Below are 27,397 nucleotides of genomic sequence, written 5' to 3'. Positions count from 1 at the left end.
TGGGGGAGAAGGGAGGGGAAGTAGCTGATAGGCGACCCTCCCTTGCCTGAGGGCTATGACTTTCTACTGCAAGTGACCTGCCGCGGTGCAGAGAGAAGCAGGTGCATGATTAAAGTTGGGGGCTAGGAATTTGTAAATGCCTCTTAAAATTCCTTGTCTCGAAGGGAGAAAAGTGTAGTGGTCTCGTGTGTGTGTGTGTGTGTGTGTGTGTGTGTGTGTGTGTGTGTGTGTGCGTGTGTGCGCGCGCGTTTGGGAGGAGGAGGGGGAAGGAAAGGACTATGTGCCAGAGTGAGTGCGTATGTTGCAGCAAGAGCAGTACTGGGCAAGGGGAGTTGGGCTGAGTCGGAGTCTTGTTTTAGAAGCAGCAATTGCCAGCAGCAGAAGCAGGACCAGGAGCCCAGCCTGACGCAAACCTGCCAGCAAGTAGCAGCGCCCCGAACACGAGGCAGGCGCCCGGGCGCTCGCGGTCGCAGCTGACTCTCCACCCCAGAAGCCCCGGGCTGGTCCAGGAGAGGGAGCACAAAGGCAGGCGGCGGCAGCGGCGGCAGCACAAAACGGACCATTCTGTCTTTGGTGTCACAGATGCGCGGCTCCTTCCCAGCGCCCCACCTGAGAGCGCGCCTGGATGGGCTGAGAGAGGACGGGTGGAGGAAGCGACGGCAGCATCAGCAGCAGTAGCATCAGCATCCTTAGCACTGCTCCTCGAGCGCCCCTCCCCCGCCCTCTTCGCCTCCCACCCGCTGTCTCAGAGAGGCAGCCGGGCTGCAAGGGAACCCATCGAGGGTAATATGTTCCCGCGGCGACTCCTCCCGTGCGTGTCCTTGGCCCCGGGTTCGGTGCCGCAGCTCCTCCTCGTTTCCTCTGCTCCTGCCGCCGCCGCCGCTGCTTCTCTACTTAGCTCTCTCCATCTCCATCCCTGCCGCTGCCTCTGCTCCTGATGGAAGCCGGGGAGTGCTGCATTGCTTAAGCGCTTCTCCCCCACCTCCCCTTTTGCTGGTAGGGTAGGGGCCCTGGGTGCTGCTCTTTCGCCTCTCTTCATTTAGGGGGGTTTATTGCCTAGCCAGAGACATTTCTGTTTTCTTTTCCTCCTTTCATTCCTTTTCTTCTTTCCCCTCCACCCTGAGACGATGTAGATTCACTGGGGAGAGATCCCACCTAGGCGGGAGTGGGGCTAGGCGGCTTAGATAAAAGGGCTGAGAGGAGGAGGGAGAGGAGGAGGTAGTGGAGGGGGAGCCCACGCTGCTGCTGCTGCTCCCACTGCCACCGCCACCGAAATTTTGCTGGTACCATATGAGATCACTGTATACCAAAGGGAGAGGGGAAGATAACCAGCTTTACCCGGATCCCTCTACTTGGATCAAAGGGATTTGAAACACAAACCTTACAGCTCGTCTTTTATTTTTTTAATTAAATGACAAAAAGATGCATCTTTAAATGAGCAAAGAGAGAAGTAGGCTCCCTCCCCCTCCTCTTTTCTTTTCTTTCTTTTTTTTTCTCTAAAGATTTTTCTCTCCCCGCCCCGGAACTCTGCTAAAGAGCTACTTTATTATTAATCAGAATTCCCATCTTTATCTAGGGCTCTTCCTTCTGTGGGGACTGCAGCAGCACCAGAGTATTGGGTCTGAGATGTGCGTGGGGGTTGTTTTTATTATATCTTAGAAGAGAAGAGCGAGGAAGGCAGCAGCAAGATAGCGGGGGCTGTTTAGAGTAGCAGGAGGGAGTAGAAGAGCGCTGGAAACTACAGGGGGACACATCCCCTAAAGAGAAGGGAGCAGGAGTGGGACATTTTGGGGGGGCCAGAGTGTGGCAGAAAAGCTGGAGCAACAGGGTACCACATTTGATAGGAAGACAAATTGTTTCCTGTAAAGAAAAGGAGCCAGTAGTAGCCGCCAGGGTTCAAGGTGGGTAGAGCGAGTGGCAGAGGCCACACTGGTCAACAAGGAACAAGAGGAGACAAGGAACTGGAACACAATGACTCATTTACAAGCAGGTCTGTCTCCAGAGACATTGGAAAAAGCCCGACTGGAGCTGAATGAGAACCCAGACACCTTGCACCAGGACATTCAGGAGGTACGGGATATGGTCATCACCAGGCCAGATATTGGCTTCCTTCGCACGGATGATGCCTTCATCTTACGCTTCCTGCGGGCCAGGAAGTTTCATCACTTTGAGGCTTTCCGCCTCCTGGCCCAGTACTTTGAATACAGACAGCAGAATCTGGACATGTTTAAAAGCTTTAAGGCTACTGACCCTGGCATCAAGCAGGCTCTGAAAGATGGCTTTCCTGGAGGACTAGCCAATCTTGACCACTATGGCCGGAAGATCCTAGTCCTCTTCGCAGCCAATTGGGACCAGAGCAGGTAAATCTTCTATCCAGTCCTTGCTGTAGGCCAAACTTTTCCAAGGGAGCTGAGAGAAATTCTTTTAATAACCCCTTTCCCGGTGTTTAAATTAAGCAGAGCACATAGGTTCTGAGAGATCTGATAACTTTTTTTTACATGGCCATCAGAAGCTGGGGTTAGGAAAGATGCTTTCAGAAGTCACATGGGGAAAGAGAGCCAACTCCTTTACCAATTCAATTTAATAACCATTTATTAAGAACCTGTTATTTGCAGAGCACCACGGCAAGAAGTGTGTGCATAAAGGAGGGAACATGGGATATTTAGATAAGATATGGTGCCTTCCCCTGTCATGATTACTAGCCAGTCTCTATTGATTGGTAGGATTATGGCCAGACTTGCATTACCATATTGTTGAGGGTTAGCCAAGTAGCACTATAGAGGATATCCTTATCCCTGTCTTCCTAAGAAAGTTCACTGGGTACTTGAGAAATGAGAATAGAAATATACTTTTGCTTCCTTACCCTTTGTTTCTAAAATGTCCTCAAGAGAGATTCCTATATGTCTTGTGTGCTTAAGCATTTTGCTTTTAAGGAAATATTCAGCCAGATGCAGGTAGTTTCATACTTAGGGACATTTCTGCTTAGTGATGTGTAGATGAAGAAATAATGTGATGTCACTCCAATAAAACATACATTTTGTAGGCAAAGGATGCCTTAAAAACACTGAAAACGTGATTGGAGTGCTTATTCCTACATCTGTCACTAATATTAAGCAACAAAACAATGTGCTTCCTGTTCAATGATGTTGTTCAGAGTCTTGGGTAAAAAAAGTAGAAAACATTTAGATGAGTTCATATCTAAATTCCTTTAGATACCTGGGTGTTTTAAAAAAGAGAGAGGCATCACCACACTATTTAGATTCTGATGCTAGCCAAAAGAATGCAAAGCACTTCTTTTCTACTTTCTTATTTTGAAGTATTTTCCCAGGTTGAAAAATGTATGATGTTCAAAAAGACTTTTGTACTAGTTAGTACCAGCTAATGTTAAAGTTGAACAGGAGACTTAAAACTATACTCAGCACTGTTATTTGTAATGACTTTTTTTTAATAAAAAAATTGTATTAAAAATTTTTCTGACAGGTGCCTTTTGGATAGCTTAAGTCTATCTTTGGAGCTTTTTATGAAATATTTTTTTTCACATTGATTAAGAGTTCTTATAGATAACCTTTCTTAGTTTTGAAATTTTAGAATATAAACTTTTGTTTTCAAGCACAACTAATTTTCAGCACTTTGCATATGTGTGTGTGAGTGCTTATATGCCTCTGTATGTGTGTATGTGTATGAATGAATCTGTATTATTAAGATGTGACAGTTTGTTCCTGTTATGTCAAAGTAAACTCTGATTGTTTCTTAGATAAACATGGTGACAAAGCTCATACCTGAAGAAAGACAGTCAAGAGTCAAGACTCTTTGGGTGGTTGGTTGGGTGGATTATGAAGCATGACTTGTAAAGCGATTTTAGTATGAAGATGTTCTGCTCAAATACAGGGAACACATATATGAAGGTTTAGGTTTAAGATGGCAGTCCTCAAATGGCAGTAGTTAACTTTTCTCCATTTTTTCAATGAAGAAAGTTGTAAGTGGATACCCTGTTTTGATTGGATACCCTGTTTTGAATTCTATTTCTTTCAAGAGTGACATAACTATACTTGAAGAAGTGAGTTGTGGGAATATGTAAGCCATTAATTGGACAAATCAAATATAAAGAATTTGTTTAGAAAAAAGTAACATTTTATATTCCAGTTAAATGAAGAAGGTGGGTTTTATTTAGCTATAAGAAATGGTAACTGAGAATTGGGAAACTTTTTAATTTAAACACCATACAAGGTGAGCTGTAGGAAATATTTCAAAGGGAATTTCATTCACAATGATACAAATACATAAGAAACTTACTTTCAATTAATTCTATATGTGAGCTAATGGTCATCTACTGATTTATAGACTAATCTGTGGTGGAATCATGTTTTGGTATGAGGAGCAAGGGACCTAGAATCAATATAGCTGAGTTGTAGTTTTACCTCTGTTGTTAACTAATTCTGTGACCCTAGGTAGGTCCCTTAACTTCTCAGGGCTTAGTTTGCTCATCAGTAAAAGGATATTGGATTAAATTCTCTTCAAAAGTTTTCCAAACTAGATTTTTATGAACATAGTTTCAGCTTTACATGGGAAGGTAGTAACTCTGAAACTCTTCAAAAAAGTTGCATTTTGTTAATTTTCTTTCATTTATATAAGTAAAAAGGACAAAAGTTAAAATGGTCAAAATATAGATTTTTTTTGGTGATGGAAAGTGATTTATTGATTGACATGAAAGCTGGTTTCATCTAATTAAACAAATATGTTATTATTTTTTTCATTTGAGTAAAAGTGGAAAGTTTATAACATATAATTATATAAAATTATAGAATTCATTGATTCAACAAAACATTTTTGGGAGCTGATTATGTGCAAGGACCGTTGGAATTTTAGGATTGAAAGAGACCTGAATTCTAAGTAAGAAAAACAACTTTGGAACAATCAAGAAAGTCTGGGATATTAAGGTCAATTGGTGTGGAATATTAGATATTCAATAATAGATTTTGAGTTGGAAGAGACTTCAGATGTCATTGTTTTACATATGAATAATTTGAGGCCCAAAGAGATCATAGAATCATAGATTATACATAGATCTAGAGCTGGAATGGACCTGAGATGTTGTTTAGTCCCATCCACCCATTTTATAGATGAGGAAACTGGAGTGTGAAACAGGGAAGTGAAGTGAGTTTCCCAGATCATACAAGTACTAAGTGGTGGAGCTAGAATTTAAACTTACATACTCTGACTCTGTGTCCTGCTCATTCTGCTATACCATACTGCCTTAATTATGTCTCTAAGACAGAAGTGGTTTAATCTGAACCACTCAGTTTTACACAAAATTTTTCTCTTGCTTCCCTCTAGTCCACATGTAAATCTACTTGGGAGAGGTGAAATTGATCAGTGGGTGTTTGTTGTTCAGTTGTTCAGCCATATCTGACTCTTTATGACCCTGTGTACCATAGCACACCCTTCTATCTACCACTATCTAAGTCTGTCATGTTCACTATACATTTTATCTTCTGTCATTCCCTGTTCCTTTTGCCCTCAATTTTCCCCAACATCAGGGTCTATCCTATCTTTTCATTATGTGGCCAAAGTATTTAAACTCCAGCTTCAGTACTTGGCCTTTCAGTGAAAAATCTGAATTAATTTCTTTTAAATATTGACCAATTTGACCTCTTTGCTGTCCAAGGGGCTCTCAAAAGTCTTTTCCAGAACCACAATTGAAAGCATGGATTCTGCAGTGCTTAGCTTTCCTTAAAATTCAACTCTCATAGCCATATTCTGCTACTAGAAAAAACATAACTGACTATATGGACCTTTGTGGGAAAGGTGATGTCTCTACCTTTTAGTATGCTGTCCATATTTGCTAAAGCTTTTGTTCGAATGATCAAGTGTCTTTTAATTTCATGGCTGCAGTTGCCATATGCAGTGATCTTTGAGCCCAAGAATATGAAATCTGACACTGCTTCCATTTCTCCCTTTGTTTGCCAGGAAATGATGAGACTAGTTGCCAAGATCTTAGTTTTTTTTGTGTTAAACTTCAAACCAGCTTTTACACTCTACTTTTTTACTCTTAATTCCTCTTTATTTTCTGCCATCAGTATATGAAAATGGTTTATTTTAGGGGTCTGAAATGTGAAGCAAAACTAATTCACTTAATACTTGTATGTTAAACAGGTTTCTTTTCTCATCTTGGAACTGTGAAGAACACGTGCCCTTTAGTTCATCTCATTTTTATCACCAGGTCCACCTCATCACCTCCAACCTTCAACTTTTCCCCCAGTCTGTTGCATTTGACTTTTTATACATTTACTGCAGTTTTCAACCTTTTAAAAGCTTCAGTGTTCTTGCTAGATGCTCAATATTTCTAACTCTCCTTCCCATATTCTTCCTCTTTCCTTACCTCTGCTCTGAAAACTCTTTGCTTTCCTATTATGGTTTCAATTTGCCAGAAAAAATTCTCAACCCTGCTCTTCTCTCACCTCATTCAATTGTTTGCCTATCCAACAGCATCTAAGTCTCATGTATTTGGTCACTCTACCCAAGAAAAACTTGGCCATGAATCTCTTACCTTGACCAAAGATAAAGCCAGGGTCCAGATTGGACATTAGGATGCAATTTTCATGGGTTTCTTTAAGTCATAAGAAAGCTAGGTATTGGTAGATGTGGATGATTTTTAAGGGAGAATCCAGAAGCAGAATGGAATAAAGGATTCTCCTACTCTCCTGCCTGCCCCCAGTCCCTGTAATGTATCGCTTGCACCCTTTGTTATGTTTTCTAAGAGATTTGTCAAGCCAGACTCATTGAAGAATTGATCTGCTTAACAGGTCAGAAATGGTGTCATATGTTTCTTTTGTATCCTCTCTAGCTCCTAACACAGTGCTAGCATTTTGCTCAATAAGAACTGGATGAATTCAGCTGGGTTACATGAGTAGGAAGTTAGCTGAGACCCATTTTCTTGAATTTTAGATTTGGAGAATTAGCTGGTGTAGCTGCACAGGAGACTGTTGGACAAAAGTAAATATGGGGGAGGGGATGCCATCCATCCATAAATGAAATAGGATTTATTTCTGCAGTAGAATAGTACAAAGCCAAATCCAGTTATTGTAAAACACTGGCATGCTTCCAGAGGCACTGGAGGACCCATTTGATGGTTTCTTTCCCACAAGAATACCGAGGTAAAAGTGCAATATTCACAATGTCCCCCCTCCTTCCCATAACTGGAATGTTCAAAGACATTTTTGCCAAAATGCCTTTCTGTGTGGTCTCTGAGGGTGTTTTTTCTTTTTCTAAAAGGAACAGGCATATGTGATTTATTACATTTATTGAGCAGGCTGTAACTTGGAAAAGATCAATAAGATTTTTGCTTCTTTATTTTAGATCATCTAGCATAATTTTTAAAAATAAGAAGAAAACCGAAGAATGAAAAACAAGTTATCTGACTTCATATCATTCTCTCATTGTTATATTATAGATATCTACACATATATACTTACATATATACATATATAAATTTGTATGTGTGTGTATATATGTACATACACACACACACACATATATATACAGAGAGAGAGAGAGATTTGTTCCATAAACTCTGAACAAATCTGTTGTTATTGTATTCATTTGTTTCAATGCGTCTGACTCTTTGTGTCAGATTTTCCAAAATTTCTCCAAATCGGAATTTTCTTGGCAAAGAAACTGGAATTATTTGCCATTTCCTTTCCCAGTTCATTTTACAAATGAGGAACTGAGGCAAACAGGGTTAAGTGACTTACTTAGTGTCACACAGCTAGTAAATGTCTGAGGCCAGATTTGAACTGGAGTCTTCCTGATCCCAGGTCTGCTACTCTATCTGCTGTACCATGTATTCTTTGTGTCCTCCTTAGACCATAGTACATCAATATTGTCCATGGGGTTTTCTTGGCAAAGATGTTGGAATGGTTTGCCATTTCCATCTTCAGTGGATTAAGGCAAACAGAGGTTAAGTGATTTGCTCAGGGTCATACAGCTAGTAAGTGTCCAAAGTGAGATTTGAACTCAATTCTTCCTGACTCCAGACCTAATGCTCTGTTCACTGAGCCAACTAGCTACCTCAAACCCTGAATAACAGCATGTAATTCTGCTTAAATAATAAAATATTTCGGGGAAGCTAGGTGGCGCAGTGAGTAAGAATGCCGGCCCGGGAGTCGGGAGGACCTGGGATCAGTTCTGGCCTCAGATACTTAACACCCACACAAAATAACTGGCCATGTAACCTTGGGCAAGTTACTTAACCCCAATTGCTTTAAAAAAAAAAGTCAAATATTTAGTGAGTTGCCTCCTGTGTTCAAGGTATTGAATACATGTCACAGATATTTTGTTTTAGTGGTTGCTAGGTTTTTTTTTCCTCAGTCTCATCCTCTTCCTCTTTCCTGATCAGAATCTGGTTCTAAGACCTCCTTACTCATAGCTCATCCTGCTCTAGATTGATTGGGATCTCTGCTTTCTCTATTTTCTCTTCTCTAGGCCAACTAAGATTTCCATTTTCCCTGATATTCTCTCTTAATCTAGACTGGTGTTGGTCTCTTATTCATTTTCTAGCCCAATTAAGAGTTTTTCTCTATTTTCAGTATAGTCTGCATTTTCTGTGCTTTTGGTATTGATAAAGTCTTTCTCTTTTATTAACAGGTATGTGTGTGCATATATATGCATGTATTTATAGGTATCTACACACATATGTATATACACATGCAACTTCCAGTTTCTTATACTAATTGCAAATTTTATAAAATGAGTAAAGTGAAGAAAGATGCCATGATCTAAGAGGAGAAAAATAAGAGAACATCAAAGAAAAGATTTCCGGCATAATCAGGGACAGGTAGGGAATAATTGGAGAAACAAAATCAATTTCAAAAGGCTTTGATGTACCTACCTAGTATACAGATTCATATATACCTTGAGTTAAACTATGCTCCCTGAAACATAACTATATACAAGTCTGACATATCAGAGTTAGTTTGTAAACCAGGTGATGCATGTTAGCCCCCCTCAGCAATATCATAAATGGTTTCTGCTTTACTATAATAAGCCCTTATTTTTTGTTGAGTAGTGAAGTATTCTGTTTAAGTGACTATTCTGTTCAACAAGATTATATTTAAGATAGATTATGAATTTGCAAAGAAGTAGGAATAGAAATGTAATAACATACAATAGGTTATAATTCAATATAATTCAATATTTAAGATGATGTTGGTAGCATGATGAGAGTGTGAGATAATGAATGGACAATCCATGTACTCTGTTGGTATCCTTGTAATGTTAAGAGAAAGCAAGGAAGTGATCTAGGTCACCTTTGCTAGAGTTATAGGAGGATGTGGAGAAGAATTACATGGGATTAAAAGGCATGGAAGCATCTTCATCAAGAGGAGTAACTAACTATATTGATGAAAGCACAGATTCAGTTGATTAATTCCATATACATGTACCCTAATATACACTAAGAAAAACAAATCCTTGATACCCACTTATCTGTCTCATCTGTTTTACATAAAAATTAAGATACAGTAAAAATTCAACTGTTTGAGCTTTCTGGGCATTTGAATTTAGTTTTAGCCAGAAATGACTGAAATAGTCAATAGTTCTAATTCTTTTCTTCAGGTTTACTGAGAGATATACTAAGCAAGGATTAAAAGAGAATCAGGCAGTCACCTGAACGACTAAAAGAAAAAAAATAGTTTGAACAGCAGCAGAAAAGTAAAAAGTTTTTTGTTGTTGTTGTGTTTTGTTTTGTTTGGGAGGAGGGAGATTTATTTTCCAGGTTCTATAAATGATTCAAATAATTTCTCAAATGTCCACTTTGTCAGAAACAGATGAAAAGGGACTTGTGATAAAAGGGCTAGGAAGTTTTCCTACAAGATTTGGGGAACAGGGAGACTATAATATGTATGGATTTGGGACCAGATTGAAGCAGCAATTGATAGTCAGCCAGGCCTCCATCCCAGTGCAGCTGGCGGACTTTTCCCAATTGGAGTGCCCTTTCTGCAAATACCTTGGGGATTATTGCTTGTCAAAACTTTGCAGTTCATTCCCAGACTTGTCCTTTAGTTCATTGCATGAAGAAGAAGGAAAAAAATAGGTTTAATAAGTGTCTTGAGAGTCATTCTTAGGATCCTGGAACAAATTCCCGAAAAGAAAAGGATAGTGTCTTTAAAAGGGGATGCTATTAGGTGTGTTCCTGGGACATGAAGAGGTTTTGCACAATCATCAGACTAATCAATTGATGCTGAAAGCAATAGGCACACAAGGGAGCAATTAATAGGAAACGGCTAGGCACTAAGCAAGATACAAGGCAGCATATACCTCCTCAACTAGCCTAGCAACTGATACCTCTAAACTAGGGTAGCAGCTGACACCTATGAACTGGGACTTTCCTCCAGCCCTCACCTGCAGACCAGAATTCATAACTCCAGGGCAGTATAGGGAAGGGGAGGTAAGGAATTCGATCAGGGATACATCCGTCAGTCAACAAGAATTTAACAAACATGGAGAGGAGAGGCAGGTAGGTGGTTCAGTGGATAGAGCACTCTTCCTGAGTTCAAATCCCACCCCAGACACTCACTAGCTTTATCCTCAGACACTTAATAGCTGTATGATCCTGGGCAAGTCACTTAACCCTGTTTTCCTCAGTTCCTGAACTGTACAATGAATTGGAGAGGGAAATGGCAAATCACTCCAGTATCTTTGCCAAGAAAGTCCCAAAATGGAGTCACAGAGAGTCAGACACAATTAAAATGAGTAAACAACAACAAAAATATGCCCAGGCACTGTGCTAAACACTAGGAATACAAAGAAAGGCAAAATATACTCCTTTCTCTCAAGGAGCTCACAATCCAATCTATGTAAAATTATGTATATGTATGTATAATATATTATAAATATATATGTAATACATAGTATATATAATATACTGTATACATACACACACACACACACACACACACACACATATATATATATATATATATATACACACACAGGATATACACAGGATAAATTGGGAGTAGTCTCAGAAGAAAACAAGTACTGGATATAGCTTCTTACAGGATCTGAGGCTTTAGCCAAGATTTTGGAAGAAACCAGGGAAGCTAGGAGGTAGCGATGAGGTGGGAGAACATTCTGGGCTTGGGCTTGGGGGACAGACAGTGAAAATGCTCAGGGGGTGGAGTGTGCTGTGTGAGACAACGCCAAAGGAGGCCAGTGGCACTGTGTCACAGGGAATATGGAGGGGAGTAAGGTGTAAGAAGATTGGAAAGGTAGGAGGGGGTCAGGTTTTGAATGACTTTAAAAGCAAAACTGTGGGTGTTGCTAGGAATAATTAGAAACAATGAGTTTAAATAGTGACAGGAAAAAGTGATTTCATCATGATCTTATCAGAGCCCATTTCCAAAATTTGATGCTTTTCTTGAGGATTTGGGATCCATATTCACTGCATGCTTTAGGGCATCTCAGGGATCACAGTAGCTAAGATGTTTAATAGGGAAGAGTCAATTCTGAATAGTTTTCAATCTCAAAGGTCATAGACTGGCAGGAATCAGTCATATATAAAAGTTTCCAAGAATAGAAGAATCCAAATATTGGGGGACTGGGCAAAGATCCCATAAAAGGGGAAGGGCAAAAGGAAAGAAATACCAAGCAGGAACAGGGCATGTGGCTAGAATATATGTATCTTGTTTGATAGAGAAGTACTAGTTCCTGCCAAAAGAAAGTCTTTTATCCTCAATTACAAGATACCCTATCCAGCACTTTATAAAACAGTTGATGGGATAACACTAAAAGTCAAGAATGTCAACTTTCAGTGACCCATCATTTAGTATTTGCTTGAATCGGGATGATTCCAGGTTTACATAGAACATTCTCAGGCCAAACAGAAGATCATAAGATAATCCATTTATAGCTATAAGGGACCTTAGAGGCAATCTGGTCCAACCTCTTCATTTTACAGATGAGTAAAGTGACTTGCCCAAGGTCAAATGAATGTCAAACAGCACAGGTAGGACTCGAGTTCAATGTCTCTGACTCCATAGCAAATACTTCTCCTACTGTACTGCCTCCCTACAAAGTATTTGTTGGGCAGGACTGACCAAGATACAATTACCCACCAAAGAAAGATTCATCTAATATTTCAAGATACTTTACAATATTTAGTATGGATTTTAGTGACTAATATTTTCCCTGGAAATCCAGACTGAACAATTTAGGAATGGTTTTAGCTCTTTAAGTCCCATGGGCAGGTATGTTTTACTGACTACAATTATTTGAATTACTCTATTGGTGTTAAAGAGCTAGTGGCTCTTGATTCTGGGTCTTTATGGTACCAGTCAACCAGTTGAAGAATGAAACAATCAATTTGGTTATTCATTACTAATATTGTATTTACCACCTTCTCTGTGCATAGCATCAAGCATGAATTCAGTCCCTGGTCTCAAGGAATTTATAGGGTAGCTTGTGGGAAAACCTATAAAGAGACAAATAACAATGTAAGACACAGCATACTCATCATAAGGTAATGTGATGCCAAGGGTGCCATACAATTGGTGTAAGCAAGGAATGCCAGAAGTGAAGAGAAGTCACTGTGCTCAATTTAGGGTCATTTAGACAAAGAGCTAGCAGAGCTGTCTTCAAAGCTAAGAGGACCTGGATTCAAGTCTTGCCTTTGATACTCATTGGCTATGTATCCTTGGGCAAATTACTTAATCTTTCAATGATCTTGGTAACTCTTTAAAGGTATTAATTTTGAAGTGTTGACTTGGCTTGTATAGAACGTTTTCTCATTTAAGAGTTCCCTGTACCTTTGGTCTGATTCTTGTCCTTGCCTAGGTGAACAAAACACTCAAATGCATTATTTAGGTATATTCAACTTTCCTTCTGCTGAATTCATTGAATAGTTTATATGATCAATGCCTTACTTAATGGGGGCAGCATAATTTTAAATATGATTAAAGCATCTTGGATATACCTTCAAGTGACAGAAATTCCCATCTCACTATAGCTTGATACACAGTCTTTGAGTGTTTCTGTGCCTGAAGAATTAATCACTTTGTGAACAAATATTTCCAGACTTTGTGACTTGGAGAAGAATGTAACAAGTATTCATTAAACATATACTATGTGCCAACCACACTACTAAATACTTTATAAATATTGTTCCATTTGATCCTCATACCAATCCTAGGAGATTATCCCCACTTTACAGTTCAGGAAACTGAGGCAGGTAGAAATTAGTGATTAACAGAGCGGTCACTGGGTCACCTGCACAGGATCACAGAACTGGTAAATATTGGAGATAGATTTGAACTCAGAGCTCTCTGTCTCTAGGTCTAGCTCTGTGCACAGGACCTCAGGCTATTGACAGGCTGATACTGTCAACCTTTTTCAACTTGCCCTTACAGGGCTTATAATTCACAGACATAGATTTCGAAAACCTAGGGTCAACCTCCATGCCATGATAAAAATCACTGGAAGAAGGCACTATTTAAATTAGTCGAGTGTATATTTCAATAGAGGGCAGCTAGGTTGCACAGTGGTTAGAGTGCTGAACCTGAAGTCAGGAACACTCATCTTCATGAGTTCAACTCTGGCCTCAGACACTTATTAGCTATGTGACCTTGAACAAGTCACTTAATTCTGTTTGCCTCAGTTTCTTCATCTGTAAAATGAGCTAAAGAAGGAAATGGCAAACCACTCCAATGCCTTTGCCAAGAAAACCCCAAATGGGGTCATGAAGAGTTGGACAGGACTTTAAAATGACTAAACAATAACATATTTCAATGTAACATTTAAAAAACCTCTATCTTTGAGGGAATTTCTCACCTAAGAGTTCCCTATACCAATGAACTCACAGGTCCAGTCACAGTCACTGACACCTATAAAAAAAGCAACAACACTTTCCCTAAAGTTCTTTTAAGAAGTATTGTAACCTCAAGAGTTAACATTTGAGTTAACAAATTCTCAAAGATCGTTAACAGCTGAACTTGTGGTTTGGCAAGGCCTGATAAAATGGAATTTTTTTTGAGTCTGGGACAGATTGCAGATGCCTGTCATGTAAAGCTAGTCTAGGTACCTTCAAAAAGTCCCACCACCAAGTTGGCTACAGGGTGACAGACTTTTTTCCACTGCAATGGCTCTCAAAGATCATCTCTTGTATGAACTGATACAGAGTAAAGTAAGCAGAAGAAAGAGAATGATTTACACAAAAACAAGATAGTAAACACAACTTCCAAAGCCTTAAGAACACTCACCAACACAATGACCAAACAAGATTTCAGAGGTCCATGAAGCATGTTCCTTATCTCCTGACAGAGAGATGGCTTCTAAATACAGCAAAACACATACATTTTTGGTCATAATCACCATGAAATTTGTTTTCCTTGACTGTGTTTGCTACCAGGGTTTGGTCCATTTTTTTCTTTCTCAGTGGTCAAGGAGAAGAATAAGGGAAAATAAATGCTTTATTATTTGAAAACTTTTTTAAAAAGTTTCATTTAATTTCAATTATTAAAAGTTACCTTGCAGGATTGTTGTGAGAATCACATAAGGTGATGTCTGTAAAATGATTCGCAAATCTTCAAGCATCATCTAAATCCCATATATTCTTATTATCTTCACCTATGAATTTAAGTCTATTTTGGTGAAGGGCATGAAGTGTTAAAAGATAAGTATGAAAAATATGAAAAAAATCAATTATATTAGGTGGAGTGAGACATCTGGTTTATTTGACAAGAAAAACACTGAAAGAAATCTCAATTGGTCATCAACCTAGAGAATTGATGCAAACAGTATGATACAAGTAATATTTGCTTTGGTACACAGGTAATAATAGTGTATCAATGCCTGCACAGATCTTTTAATATGATAAAGTTTGAAGTTTAGGAGAACTAATTTAAATAGCAATTACTTGAGTAATTTCCAATCATTAATGTCTCTCAAAGCTATAGACTGGTAGTGGAGTGTGTGTGTGTGTGTGTGTGTGTGTGTGTGTGTGTGTGTTTGGAGTGTGTGTATATATGTTTGGATGGTGGACAAGGAATAAATAGATTAAAGGGAAAGATGTTATCAGACATTTGCTTCATGGAACCCTGTGTTCTATCTGAATAATAGAAGGATATAGTGGCTTTTGGACATGGTTGTATTTTTCCATCATTATAGAACTAGTTCCTTCTGGCCACAATGGCACTCATTTTCTTCAAAGAAATATGATTTTTCTTTCCATGTTTCATCTCTAAAATTTCTTTCAGTTTTATTCACCTTCATTTCCATGAAATAATAGATCAGATAGCTAATATGCTAAGCTTGGTGGTAGCAGCCAGATTTAGTTTTTGAAGCACATATTTTTGTCAGTGTTTTTACAGATTTCATTCTTTTCCATCCTTTACCAAATGTATGTGTGACTTTGCTTTTTCTTTTCTTCCTAAATTCTCCCTGCTGTGACCAGCCAGGTCTGAAGAGTTCAGTAAGACATACCATCTGGGCTCAATTTTATGTCAGTATTGACTTCATAATCTGTCTTGTGAAACACACATAATGCCTGTGAGAGATAGAAAGGCAAGCTCTGTTTCTCCTCATATCTTAAGTCCCTTCTAGGAAGCAGTGTGCATTGGTGTGCAAAGAACATTGGATTAAGAGCCAAAGGACTTGGGTTGGAGTCTTGGCTTATTATCTGTGTGCTTCTGGAAAAATGACTTAACCTCTTTCAGGTTGAGTGTTTTATTCTGTAAAACGAGAGGATCAGATTTGACAGTTTCTAAGGTCTCAGAAAAATCATATGATCTAACATAATCACACCTAAGAGACTAAAAGAGTTAATGTTCTTTGTAACAGGTGAATAGATGTAGTGAATAGAGTGATGAGCTTGGAGTCATGAAGACCTGAATTCAAATCCAGTCTCAGATACTAACGAATTGTGTAACCCTAGGCAAGTCACTAGTCTTCTTCAGTTTACTCAACTGCAAAATGGGGATAGAAATAGCACCTACCTCTCAGGTTTGCCTCATTGAGGATAGTACAGTGCCTGTCAATAGTGAACACTTAATAAATGCTTCTTTCCTTCCTTCCTTCCTCCTTTTCTCCTTTCTTCTTTTCTTCCTCCCTCCCTTTCCTCCCTACCCCTCTCCTCCCTCCCTACCCCTGTCCTCCCTCCCTCCCTCCTTCCTTCCTTCCTTCCTTCCTTCCTTCCTTCCTTCCTTCCTTCCTTCCTTCCTTCCTTCCTTCCTTCCTTCCTTCCTTCTTTCCTTCCTAAATGCCAACTGAATGTATCACCTATATTAATCACTTGACATTAACCTGTTATCTTATAGTGTTATTTATCTCTTTAGACAAAATGTGGTGTAAAAAAGTGTAAAAACACCACACTTGGAGTCAGAAAATCTTCCTCTCAATATTGACTCTGACCCTTACATATTTCCTGACATGGAGAAAATGCTAGATTTGAGGTCAGGAAGAAGTAGGTTTGAATCATACTTCAAACAATTACTAGATCTAGTGTGATCTTGGGTAAATTGCTTCACCTTTCTCATTCCATTCTTTAAAATTGGAGTAATAATACATGACAAAGTTTTTGTGTGAATCAAGTAAGATAATGCATATAACTTTTTGGTGTGCTTTAAGTGGTGTATGTGAAATGATAATGATGATAATAACAACAATGATGGTAACAATAACAATAACAAAGCAAAATACTCAGGTAGCAGGAGTGTCCAGTTTATTGAAAGCAAAAGAGTGATATGATCTTGCAAAATGTAACAAGAAAAGGATTAGTAATTGAACTGATCTGGAGAAACAGGGCATGCCAGCCTTTTAAACTGTTTATTAAAATCAGTCTCTCTGAACCTGAGCATCCTTAACTATAAAATGAAGTGCTTGGATCAGATGACCTACAAAGTTCTTTATATCTTTAAATCCCGAGATCCCATGAATTTATCCTTACTGTTTCAGAAAGGAGAGATGGCAGGAGGGTAGAGAAAAAAACAAACAAGGAAGGGCATGAGTATCAGACTTTGGGCATATCTAGCATCCCTTCAGATATTTCAGGAAGGAAAGAAAGGGTATCTTTTTTACATATTAGTAAGGCCCCTGAAAGCAAGCCTAATGAGAATTCCTCCAAATAGGGAAAAAGAGTCATCCAGCTGTGAATATTTTCTGTTTTTGTGCTTGGTGATCCTACCTGTTTCCATGTGGCTTTCAGGTTGAATTGGTTTTGTTTTGGGGTTTTGGTCTCAAAGCAGACTAAAGACTGTTCTATTAGTAGCCTTCTGAAGTTGTGTAGCTTCTGAGCAGGTTGTGGATGCCTAATTCTGGTGACTGATTTTCCATGAGCTTGAAAGTAGTAGTCAGTCTGGTAAGGGTTTTGAGGAGTAGGATCTTGCCCACCTTTCTGGTACAGAAGAAATATTACAATGTTAATATGAGACCAGAGAAGAGAGTTGAACTAAATCATGTCCTCAGATAATATTTCCTATAATATTGCAGCATAGTGCTGTCTGACTTTGGGCAAATTACTGAACATGCCTGGGTCTCAGTCTCTTCATATGTAGACTGAGGCCATTGGATTAGCTGGCTTCTGAAGTCCTTTCCAGCTCTGGCTTTATGCTCTTATGTGTGTGTAATTAAGTTGGAGAGAGAAGATGTATACATACACACATATGTTAATAATAATATATTTGTATAGCGTTCCCAAAGCATTTTTTACATAATAACCTAATGAGGTCATAGTAAAAGTACCCCTATTTTACAGATGAAAAAACAGGAAGCTAGAAAAGTTTAATAATTTGACTAATGTCAGGAAACATGTATGGGTCAGAGTCAACATTGAGAGGAAGATTTTCTGACTCCAAGTCTGGTATTTTTACACTTTTTTACACCACATTTTGTCTGAGGAGATAAATATAATAATATAATATGTTACTGTCAAGTGAGTAGTATAGGTGATACATTCAGTTGGCATCTAGTTAAGTCAATAAGTATTTATAATGTGCTAGGCACTGTACTAAGTCCTGGGAATAAAAATCAAAGCAGGAAGAAAGACAGCCCTTGCCTCCAAGAAGTTTACATTCTACTGTAGGAATATAACAGATAAGATGAAGCTTAAAAGCCCATGGGATAGGGGAGAAGGGGAAGAGATGAAAGTACCCAAGTATTTGGCAAGAAGGTATGGCAGAGAAAGTCCAGAATGTTAGAGATGAAGCCTAAAGAATAATGACTGTAGGACTGGCTTCATCTTCCTCCTTAAAATGGAGGTTCTGGGAGGAAGCAAAAGATCTAAGAATTTCATGATCTAACTTGGAGAGGTCTCTATGGCATGGTAGAGAAAGTCTGGAGAATTGAGAGGGCAGCTTAGATTGGAAGGTAAAGTAACCTGAATCATGAAGGAAGGCAAGACTTAAATAAGTGGAGAGTAATCCAGGTAGAGCAACTGGTGAGCAAGGGTGTGGTGGTGGCAACATACATAAGATATTAGCGGAATAATAAGTAGATTAGACCATTCAAGTGGAATGTGGTGGGGTGATGGGAGAAAAGACCAGAAGGTAGGTGGTGGTTGTTGTTCATTTGTATCTAATTCTTCCTGACTCCTTAATGGGATTTTCTTGGCAAAGATAATGGGTTGGTTTGTCCTGTCTTCCAGTGGATTAGGCAAACAGAGGATTCTTTAAATTCAAACAGGCAAATTTTCAATTGTTGTATAAATGTGAATTATACTTATATCCTCATTTATTTAAAGGAAGAAGTGGAGCCAGAGGAGGCAAAGTGGGAGTGGCCAGAGAAGTAGGAAAAGAAATGTCATGGAAGTCAAGAAATGATCAAATTTCAAGAAGGAAGTTGTGATTTACAGTATTGAATGCCTCAGCTAGGTCAAGGGAAATGAAGACTCAGAAAGGAGTGTTGGTTTGGGGTTGTGAAAGTTCTCTGATAACTTGAGAAAAAGCAATTTCAGTAGAGAGTTCTGAATAGAAGTAGGTTAAAATGGATGGTGAGAAAGAAGCAGCGTGAGGACCACAAAATTTGTGTTCACTCATATTTAACGTGTAAGTGCTTTGATTTCTCCAGAAAAATAACATTGGTTGAATAGCCATGGTCATTAATTTGTGAAAACATGCAACAGCTCTGCAACAATGGTCAGATTAAAAAAAAATTTTTTTATTAATTTGTTTGTTTCTTTTTAGTTTACAGGATTCAATTCCACAATTCCTTGAGTTTCACATTTTGCCCCCTTCCCTCCCCTCCCCCCCCCATGGCGGCTTATAGTCAAGAATAGGATCTGTAAATACTTTCACATTATACATTAGTCAGGTTATAAGGACGGATTGTACCAGCTGGAATGAAAAATGGTAAAGAGGACATAAAACCAAATAAGAGAAGGAAAAAGATCAGGTATTTTGCTTCCACCTGGATATAAACTTAGTTTTTTCTAGGTCTTTCTCTGGATGCACATATTTCTCTCCATCATGAGTCTTTTGGGATTGACTTATATCACTGCATTGCTGAGAAGAGTCCAGTCTATCAAAGTTGGTCATCACAATACGTTGTGTCTATAATTGTGTACAAATTTCTCCTGGTTCTACTCTTCTCACTCAGCATCAGTTCTTTTAAGCCTCTCCAGGTAAATATGAAGACCATCTGCTCCTCGTTTTTTTATAGCACAATAGTATTCCATAACATGCATATACCACAACTTGTTCAGCCATTCCCCAATTGATGGGCACCCCCTTAATTTCCAATTCTTTGCTACCACAAAAAGAGCTGCTATAAACATTTTTGTACATATGGGTCTTTCTCTCATTTCTATGATCTCTTTGGGATATAACCCTAGGAGTGGTATTGCTGGATCAAAGGGTATGAAAGTATTTATAGCCCTTTGGACATAATTCCAGATTGCTCTCCAGAAAGGCTGGATAAGTTCACAACTCCACCAGCAATGCATTAGTGTTCCAATTTGCCCACATCCTCTCCAGCATTTGTCGTTTTCCTGTTTTGTCATCTTAGCCAATCTGACTGGTGAGATGTGGTACCTCAGAGTTGTTTTGATTCACATTTCTCTAATCAATAGTGAATTAGAGCATTTCTTCATGTGCTTATAGATAGCTTTAATTTCTTTCTCTGAAAACTGCCTGTTCATATCCTTTGAATGGTCAGATTTTTTATGGTCACTTTATAAAGGAAAATACTTTGAGAGAATCAGGTCATTTCCCCCTAGTTCCTCAAGAAGCAAATAGGATAGATGGATATTTGTCTGGATATCCTACTTTGCCTCTTTTATCTATTAGAACATCTATGATTTCTCTTGAGGAAAACATTTTAGCAGTTTGATGCCAAAATGGTAAGATGCTTTATGAAAGCCATTATTGCCTCTCAAAAACTTGTCAAGTGGTCTTCCTACTACTAATCTTAAAGTCAACAATCACTGTCAGTATTTTTAAGATGTACAATTGGAGTTCAAGAACCCTTTAAAGGTCATAGCTCCTTCCTTGTAACTCTTCCCTCTGTGTATAAGAGAAAGGTAGTTATAGTGATGGGTCATAGAGTGATCTTGATGTGAACTCCAAATATGATTACTTCTTTAAAAATAGCTCTCATTTATTAATTATAATAGCTAGCATTTATGTAGCCTTTAAAGCTTTCAATACACTTTACAAATATCATATCATTTTATCTTTTTTTTTTTATAAGCAATTGGGGTTAAGTAACTTGCTCAAGGTTACACGGCCAGTTGTTTCTGGTTGTGGTGCTGAGTATCTGAGCCCGGGATTCGATCTCCAGGTCATCCCGACACTGGAGCCAGTGCTCTTACTCACTGAGCCACCTGGCTGCCCCTAAGCAATTGGGATTAAGTAACTTGCTCAAGGTTACATGGCCAGGTGTTTCTGGGTGGGTACTAAGTGTCTGAGCCCGGGATTCGATCTCCAGGTCATCCCGACACTGGAGCCAGTGCTCTTACTCGCTGTGCTACCTGGCCGCCCCTATATCATTTTATCTTCACAACAACCCTAGAAGGTAGATGCTTTTATAATCCTTATTTTACAGATGAGAAAACTGAGTCACGGGCAGCTAGATGGTGCAGTGGGTAGAATGCTGGACCTGGAGTCAGGAAGATTCAAGGCAAAGACCTCAAACAGAATGTGTTAAATTTCTTATGCAAAATTGTTTATTTGTCTTTTCTTTGTAACTTATGTATAAAAGGATATGAATGTGTAATAATTAAGACCACTCCTCCATGTTTCCCCCCCTTATCTACTCCTGAAACTTTTTTTTGGAAAATTGATCAAGTAAAATATATTGGATGTGGCTTGCTCTGGATATATGCAAGCCCTTTTGCACATCTAAACTTAGTTGGAGTTGGTCAAATGAGGGAACATTTGGGTTTTATCTTTTTTTTTTTTAAGAAGTAGTTTAGGAGCTATCAACATGTTGTTGATGAATTGTAACTGAGTGGACTATGGACAGTGAACAATATGTACTTAAAGTTGTATTATTGCAAGTCAGGTATATTATTTAGTTTCTCATACACTATTTTTTTTTTACTGTTGGTCTTGTACCAGAAAATATTTTCTTCTATTGTTACTTGCTTTTAAAATTTCGTTTAGCAACTTATTAAAAAAAAGCAACTTATGGCACAATTTGCCTCAAATCCATTCCAAAATGTATATTTATTTTTGAATTAAGAAAAATGTTCAAATCTGGTCTCAAGCACTCACTGGCTGTGTGACAGTGGGCAAGCCTCTTACCCTGGTTGCCTCAGTTTCCTCATCTGTAAGGTGAGATGGAGAAGGAAATGACAAAACCACTCCAGTATCTTTTCCAAGAAACTCCAAATGGGGTCATGAAGAGTCAGACACAATAGAAAACAACTGAACGACAACAAATTGAACTTGACAGAGGCCAAGTGACTTGCACAGGAGCACAATTAGTGTAAGCTAATAAATGGTGGTGCTGGTACTAAAACTCAGGGCTTCTGATTTTCAGAACTGCGCTCATTCCATGACACTCAACATTCTCATTGCTTTGGAACATACCTTTCAGGTTATTTCAAGATTCTGGGTAATGATGTTCAATTTACAAATATCCTGCTGTGCTGCTAATAGTCAGAATGTGACATGTTTGACAACAGAGGACTGGAGTGAGTCAAGATCAATTTTGACCTCATGGAGAATAATTAACCTGTAAAGTCTCTACTGAATTATACTCCACAGAGATTTGTTCATTTCCCCATTTAAAACTGGAGAATTAACATGATCTGAGAACAATCTCATCTTTGTGATTAAAAAAGTAAACTAATTTTTAATATTAACCTTGTAATTCTGCTTTTCTGTTTCTTCAAGATAATGGTTCTACCTGTCTTTTAATTTTCCTTCAGAAATAGTGATGACTCATACACTGGAATTTTCTTTTCTAAATGTGGGTACTTCTAAGAAAAGCATTCTCTACAGTTGAATCTTAGAACAAGTCAGCCACTTTCCTTCAAGAATACTTTATCATGCTCCAATAGGAAGTTCCTCTAAAACCTTTCCTATTCACACTGTAATTGGGAAGTCTTTCCATGTTATGTGTTGTTCAGTTGTTTCAGTCATGTCTGACTCTCCATAACCCTATTTGGGGTTTTCTTGTCAAAGGTACGAGAGTTTGCTGTTTCCTTCTCCAGCTTATTTTACAGATGAGGAAACTGAGGCAAACAGGGTTAAGTTACTTGCGCACTGGGGTCACACAACTAGTATTTGAGGCCAGATCCGAACTCATGTTTTTTGACTCCAGTGTTCAATCCACTGTACCATCTAGTTGGCCTTCTCTGTTATTAGGATTATAGATATCTTTTGAGTTTTACCTTCCTTGACCTCTTTGTAGTATTTGACACCGTTTATCGCTATTTCTTGCTGGATTCTCCTTTGACTTCAGAAATACCATATTTTCCTCCTACCTCTCTGATTACACCTTCTCTTTGTTTCACTGACCTCTCATCCTCAATTTTTACACAACCCTGCAAGCCACCTTCCTTACACATCTGTCATTGACCTCTTTTCTTCTCTCTCCAATATTTCCCCTCTTGGCATTCATTCCCATTGCTTCACCTGCTCCTTCCATGTCAAATGATCCCATTCTACATTTTTCAGGCCTGATCTTCCTTCTGAATTCCAGATCTTGATTTCTTATTGGACTCAGCATAGCATATCTACATTTGGCTACCCCATCTTGCTCATCTAGCTCAATGTCACTAAAACTGAGCTTATTACCTTTTTTCATTAATCTGCTACTTCTTCTAGCTTAATTATTTCTGTTGCTAGCAACACCATATACTAGTCTTCCATACTTGAAACTCTGTGGTTCTCTATGAATTTTTTCTACCTCTCACCTCATATATAAGTTTTCACAAATTTATGTTGATGCCACCTTCTTAATATCAGTTATATCTACACCTTCCTCTCTACTGCTACTTCTGCCACCTTAGTGCAACCCCATATTACCATCAACCTGAACTATTATAATAGCCTTTTAATGGATCATTCCTTTTCCATTCTCCATGCCCTCCTTTCCATCCTTCTTACTGTGAGGTTAATATGTTTATGAGATAAGGTTTGTAAAGTACCGAACACAGGTAGTGGATACTTAATACTTATTTCCTTCCTTCTTCATGTATTGATCTAATTATGTCACTATTCTGCTCAAAAATTTTCTGTGGTTTCTTCTCATTGCCTACAAAATAAAGCTCACATTTCTTTGCCTGACATTCAAGAATCTCCACAATCTGCTGCCATATTCCCTCTCAAAGTTTATTTTATCTCATTTGGCTTCCAAGTAATCTATGTTTCATCTAAATTGTAGGACACTTTGTTCACTGAACATGTCCTTTGTACCTCTGCTCATTCTGTTCCTTGTGTTTGGAAAGTCTCCCTCCTTCTCTTTGCCTACCAAAATACTGCTTATCCTTTTAAAACACAACTCCAAGGACACCTTCTACATAACACTTTCCTGATTTCCTCCTGTCAGTTGATTTCTTCACAGTCAAACTTCACATAAGTTTGCCTTTATTCTTCTTTAATGTTTTCATTACATAATATTTTAGTATAATTTTACGTTTATGTTTTATTCTACTTAATCTAGACTATTTCATCCATGAAAGTAGGGTCTTTCTTATCTAAACTTTGTATTTCCCTCAGTACCTAGTTCAGGTCTTCATATATAGGAAGTGCTTAATTAATATCTATTGAATAAATGAGTGTGATGGTGTCTTAGAGCTGGAAAGGAATTTAGAGACCATCTAATGTGGTGCTCTTGCTTTGCAAGTGAAAATCCTAGGCCTAACAGAGATTTAATGGTTTTCCCCAAAAATAGATAGCTAGTTAGATAGTTGTGGTCATGAAAGCCTATTATCATAGATTTAGAGCTAGAAGGCACTTTAGAGACAGTTTAGTTCAATCTCTTCATTTTACAGATGAGGAAATTGAGGGTCAGAGAAGTTACATGACTTGGCCAGTCATCTAAGTTGTAAATGTTAGAGGTGGTATTTGAACTTGTGACTTCCTAAAAGTAACTATAACCTTTTGGCGTAGTAAAAGTGCAGTAGACTTTGAAACAGAAACCCTTTGAACAGAAACAAGTCTTGGACCCACCACTTTGTCAAGGAAATCCTGTTTGTTACCTTACCTCTTTAGGACTCAGTTTTCTCCTCTGTGAGAGGATTCCAAATTCCTTTTAAACTCTTGCATATCATGATTCTAGGCACCAAAATACAAAAGTATTTCCACATTTGTTTTTCCCCTATTCATCTTCTGTTGTGGGAAGAAACCCCTATTCTCACTCAGGAAGGAAATTGTGGCTTGTGACTTTCATAATGATGTGACAGTGAGGGCCTAATGACAGTCTATGCCTATCATATAAGGACCAGCCTAGCTAAATTCTGAGCCACTTATCATTACGTTAGAAACAATGATGGCTTTTTCTTCCTGCCACAGCAGGGTGGTCTTAAAGACCATCTACTTAGTTGTAGAAGTGTTGTGATATGAATCAGGAGGGGAGAGTACTTATATTGAGTAAATCATGGATCCTTGGAATAACAACTTCTATTTATGCTAGTATAATTATAGAGGCTTAGATCTGTGAGGGAAGTTCCTAAAGCGGAGGGGGAAAAAAGACAAAAACCAAAAACCTTTCAAGGTATGCAGGTCAGTACCTTCTTTGTATCCTCAAGCATCAGAGAATTGTGTGGGACACTGAGAAATTAGGTGACTTGTCCAGGCTCACAGAGCTAGTATATGCTAAGATTGACATTTGAACTCAGATCTTCTTATCTCTGATGCCAGATCTCTTTCTACTACATACCATGCTACCATGAATTTCAGAAATTGTAGAGTGATATTTGGAGGACAATAGGATTGAGAAATACCTATAGTTTTATGGTTTGTCTGTAGTCAATATTATTGGAATGCTCAGTGGCTATTCCAAGAGTGAAGAATGTCAGCCCTGAAATGGTTAAAGTAAGGAAGTCATGCACAGTTGGAAATTCCAAAGGTAAATGATTTTTTGAAAAATATGAAAAGGGTTCCTGGGACATGTTCCCTGAAATTATTTTTCTTTTCCATAGCCTTTCACTCAGACAACTTGTATAATTTCTGAAAGTTATCATGATAGTAGAAATGAACAACCATAGGGATCAATGTTTATGCTGTGAGCAAAATATTCCTGTGCTCAAACACAAACATATCACTTGTATTTCTGCTTCCATTATTCCTTACACGAGTGTTCTCCATCATGCTTTCCCAGTCTGCTTTCTGGATTTCATAATACTAAGTCTCCCTTTTAAATATACTATGTTAATGTTTATCCCTCTCTTAACTATTCTTACTTATCCTGTGATTTTTTAAGATCTCAACTTCACTTGGCTTCTTTCCCATACTTTGTCTTTGAGTATAGACATCCAAAGTCAGAATCTTTTAAAAATAGTTTTTATTGATATCTGTTGAATTTACATCTCCTTAATTTTTTTTAAATAACATTTTGTTTTTCCCAATTGCATGTAAAAAACAATTTCCAACATTCATTTAAAAAAAAACTCTGAGTTCTAAATACTCTCCTTCCCTCCCACCTTCTTGGGGACAATAAACAATTTGATATAGGTTATTCTTGTGCAATCATGCAAAACAAATTTCCATGTTAGTCCTATTGTGAAAGAAAACAAACCAAAAAACAAACCATAAAAAAAATAAGGTGCAACATAATATTCTTCAATCTGTATTTATACTCCATCAGTTCTTTCTCTAGAGGTGGATTACATTTTTCATCATGGGTCCTTTGGAATTGTCTTGGATCATTGTATTGCTGAATAGCTAAGTCATTCACATTTGATCATCAGACAGTATTGCTGTTATTGGTACCTTGTTCTCCTAGTTCTGCTCACTTCACTGCATCACGTCATGTAAATCTTTCCAGATTTTTCTGAAATCATCCTGCTTGTCATTTCTTGCAGCACAATAGTATTCTATTGTAATCATAAACCACAACTTGTTCAGCCCTTCCCCATTTTATGAGCATTCCCTCAGTCTCTAATTCTTTGCCACCACAAAAAAGAACTGCCATAAATATTTTTGTACAAATAGGTCCCCACCCACCCATTTTCAGTCTTTTTGGGATATAGACCTAGTAGTGGAAATGCTGGGTCAAAAGGCATGCAATTTTATACCTCTTTGGACATAGTTTCAAATTGCTCTACAGAATGGTTGGATCAGTTCACAACTCCACCAACCGTACATTAGTGTCCAAATTTTACCACATCCCTTCCAACATTTGTCATTTTCATTTTCTGCCATATTAGCCAATGTGTGAGGTGGTAACTTAGAGTTTTAATTTCATTTTTGTAATCTATAGCTTACCTTCATTTTCAAATATATTACTACCTTCCCACGTATCTCTTGTATCAGAGAATAAAAGAGAACCAAAAAAAGTTCCATAAAACTAACCAAAATATCAAATAAGTCTGATATTATATGTAAATGTTCTATATTCACAGTTCTCTTCCTATACAATTTACCTAATTTTTACTTCATTCTGAATCAATTCATGTAGTATTGTCTATACTTTGCTTAAAAAAAATGTATTTCTTTTTCTCATCCCCTGAGATCTAGTCCTTATATCAAAGAATAAAAACAGAAGGGTAAGAAGTAGTTCAACAAAGCAAACCACACTCCAACTGATTCTGACAATATGCTTTATTCCATACCCACAATCCCTGACTTCTGCAAAGAAGGGAGATGCATTTTCTCATCACTTTCCAGGCTGGGTTTGATTGCTCATTATAATTGCATAGAGTTAAGTACTCTCCCCCCCCTTTTCTCTTCTCTTCCTTCCTCCCTCCCTTTCTCTCTTCCTTCCTTCCTTCCTTCCTTCCTTCCTTCCTTCCTTCCTTCCT

General features: G+C 38.3%; 1 protein-coding gene across 1 annotated transcript in view; it reads left to right on the top strand.

Moving 5' to 3' along the window:
- The first annotated feature begins 355 nt into the window (after window positions 1-355).
- CLVS2 (clavesin 2) overlaps window positions 356-27,397 on the top strand; it is a 109,392-nt gene continuing 82,350 nt past the window's right edge. Inside the window, exon 1 of the mRNA XM_069076926.1 lies at window positions 356-2,360. Coding sequence (XP_068933027.1) covers window positions 1,972-2,360 — 389 coding nt within the window. The 5' untranslated portion in view covers window positions 356-1,971. The remainder of the gene's footprint in view (window positions 2,361-27,397) is intronic.

This window comes from Petaurus breviceps, unplaced genomic scaffold (assembly GCF_028583685.1).
Source record: "Petaurus breviceps papuanus isolate PSGF00001 unplaced genomic scaffold, PetGlider_PUasm1.0 90977, whole genome shotgun sequence".
Lineage (NCBI taxonomy): Eukaryota > Metazoa > Chordata > Mammalia > Diprotodontia > Petauridae > Petaurus > Petaurus breviceps.
This window is presented reverse-complemented; position numbering and strand designations above follow the sequence as displayed.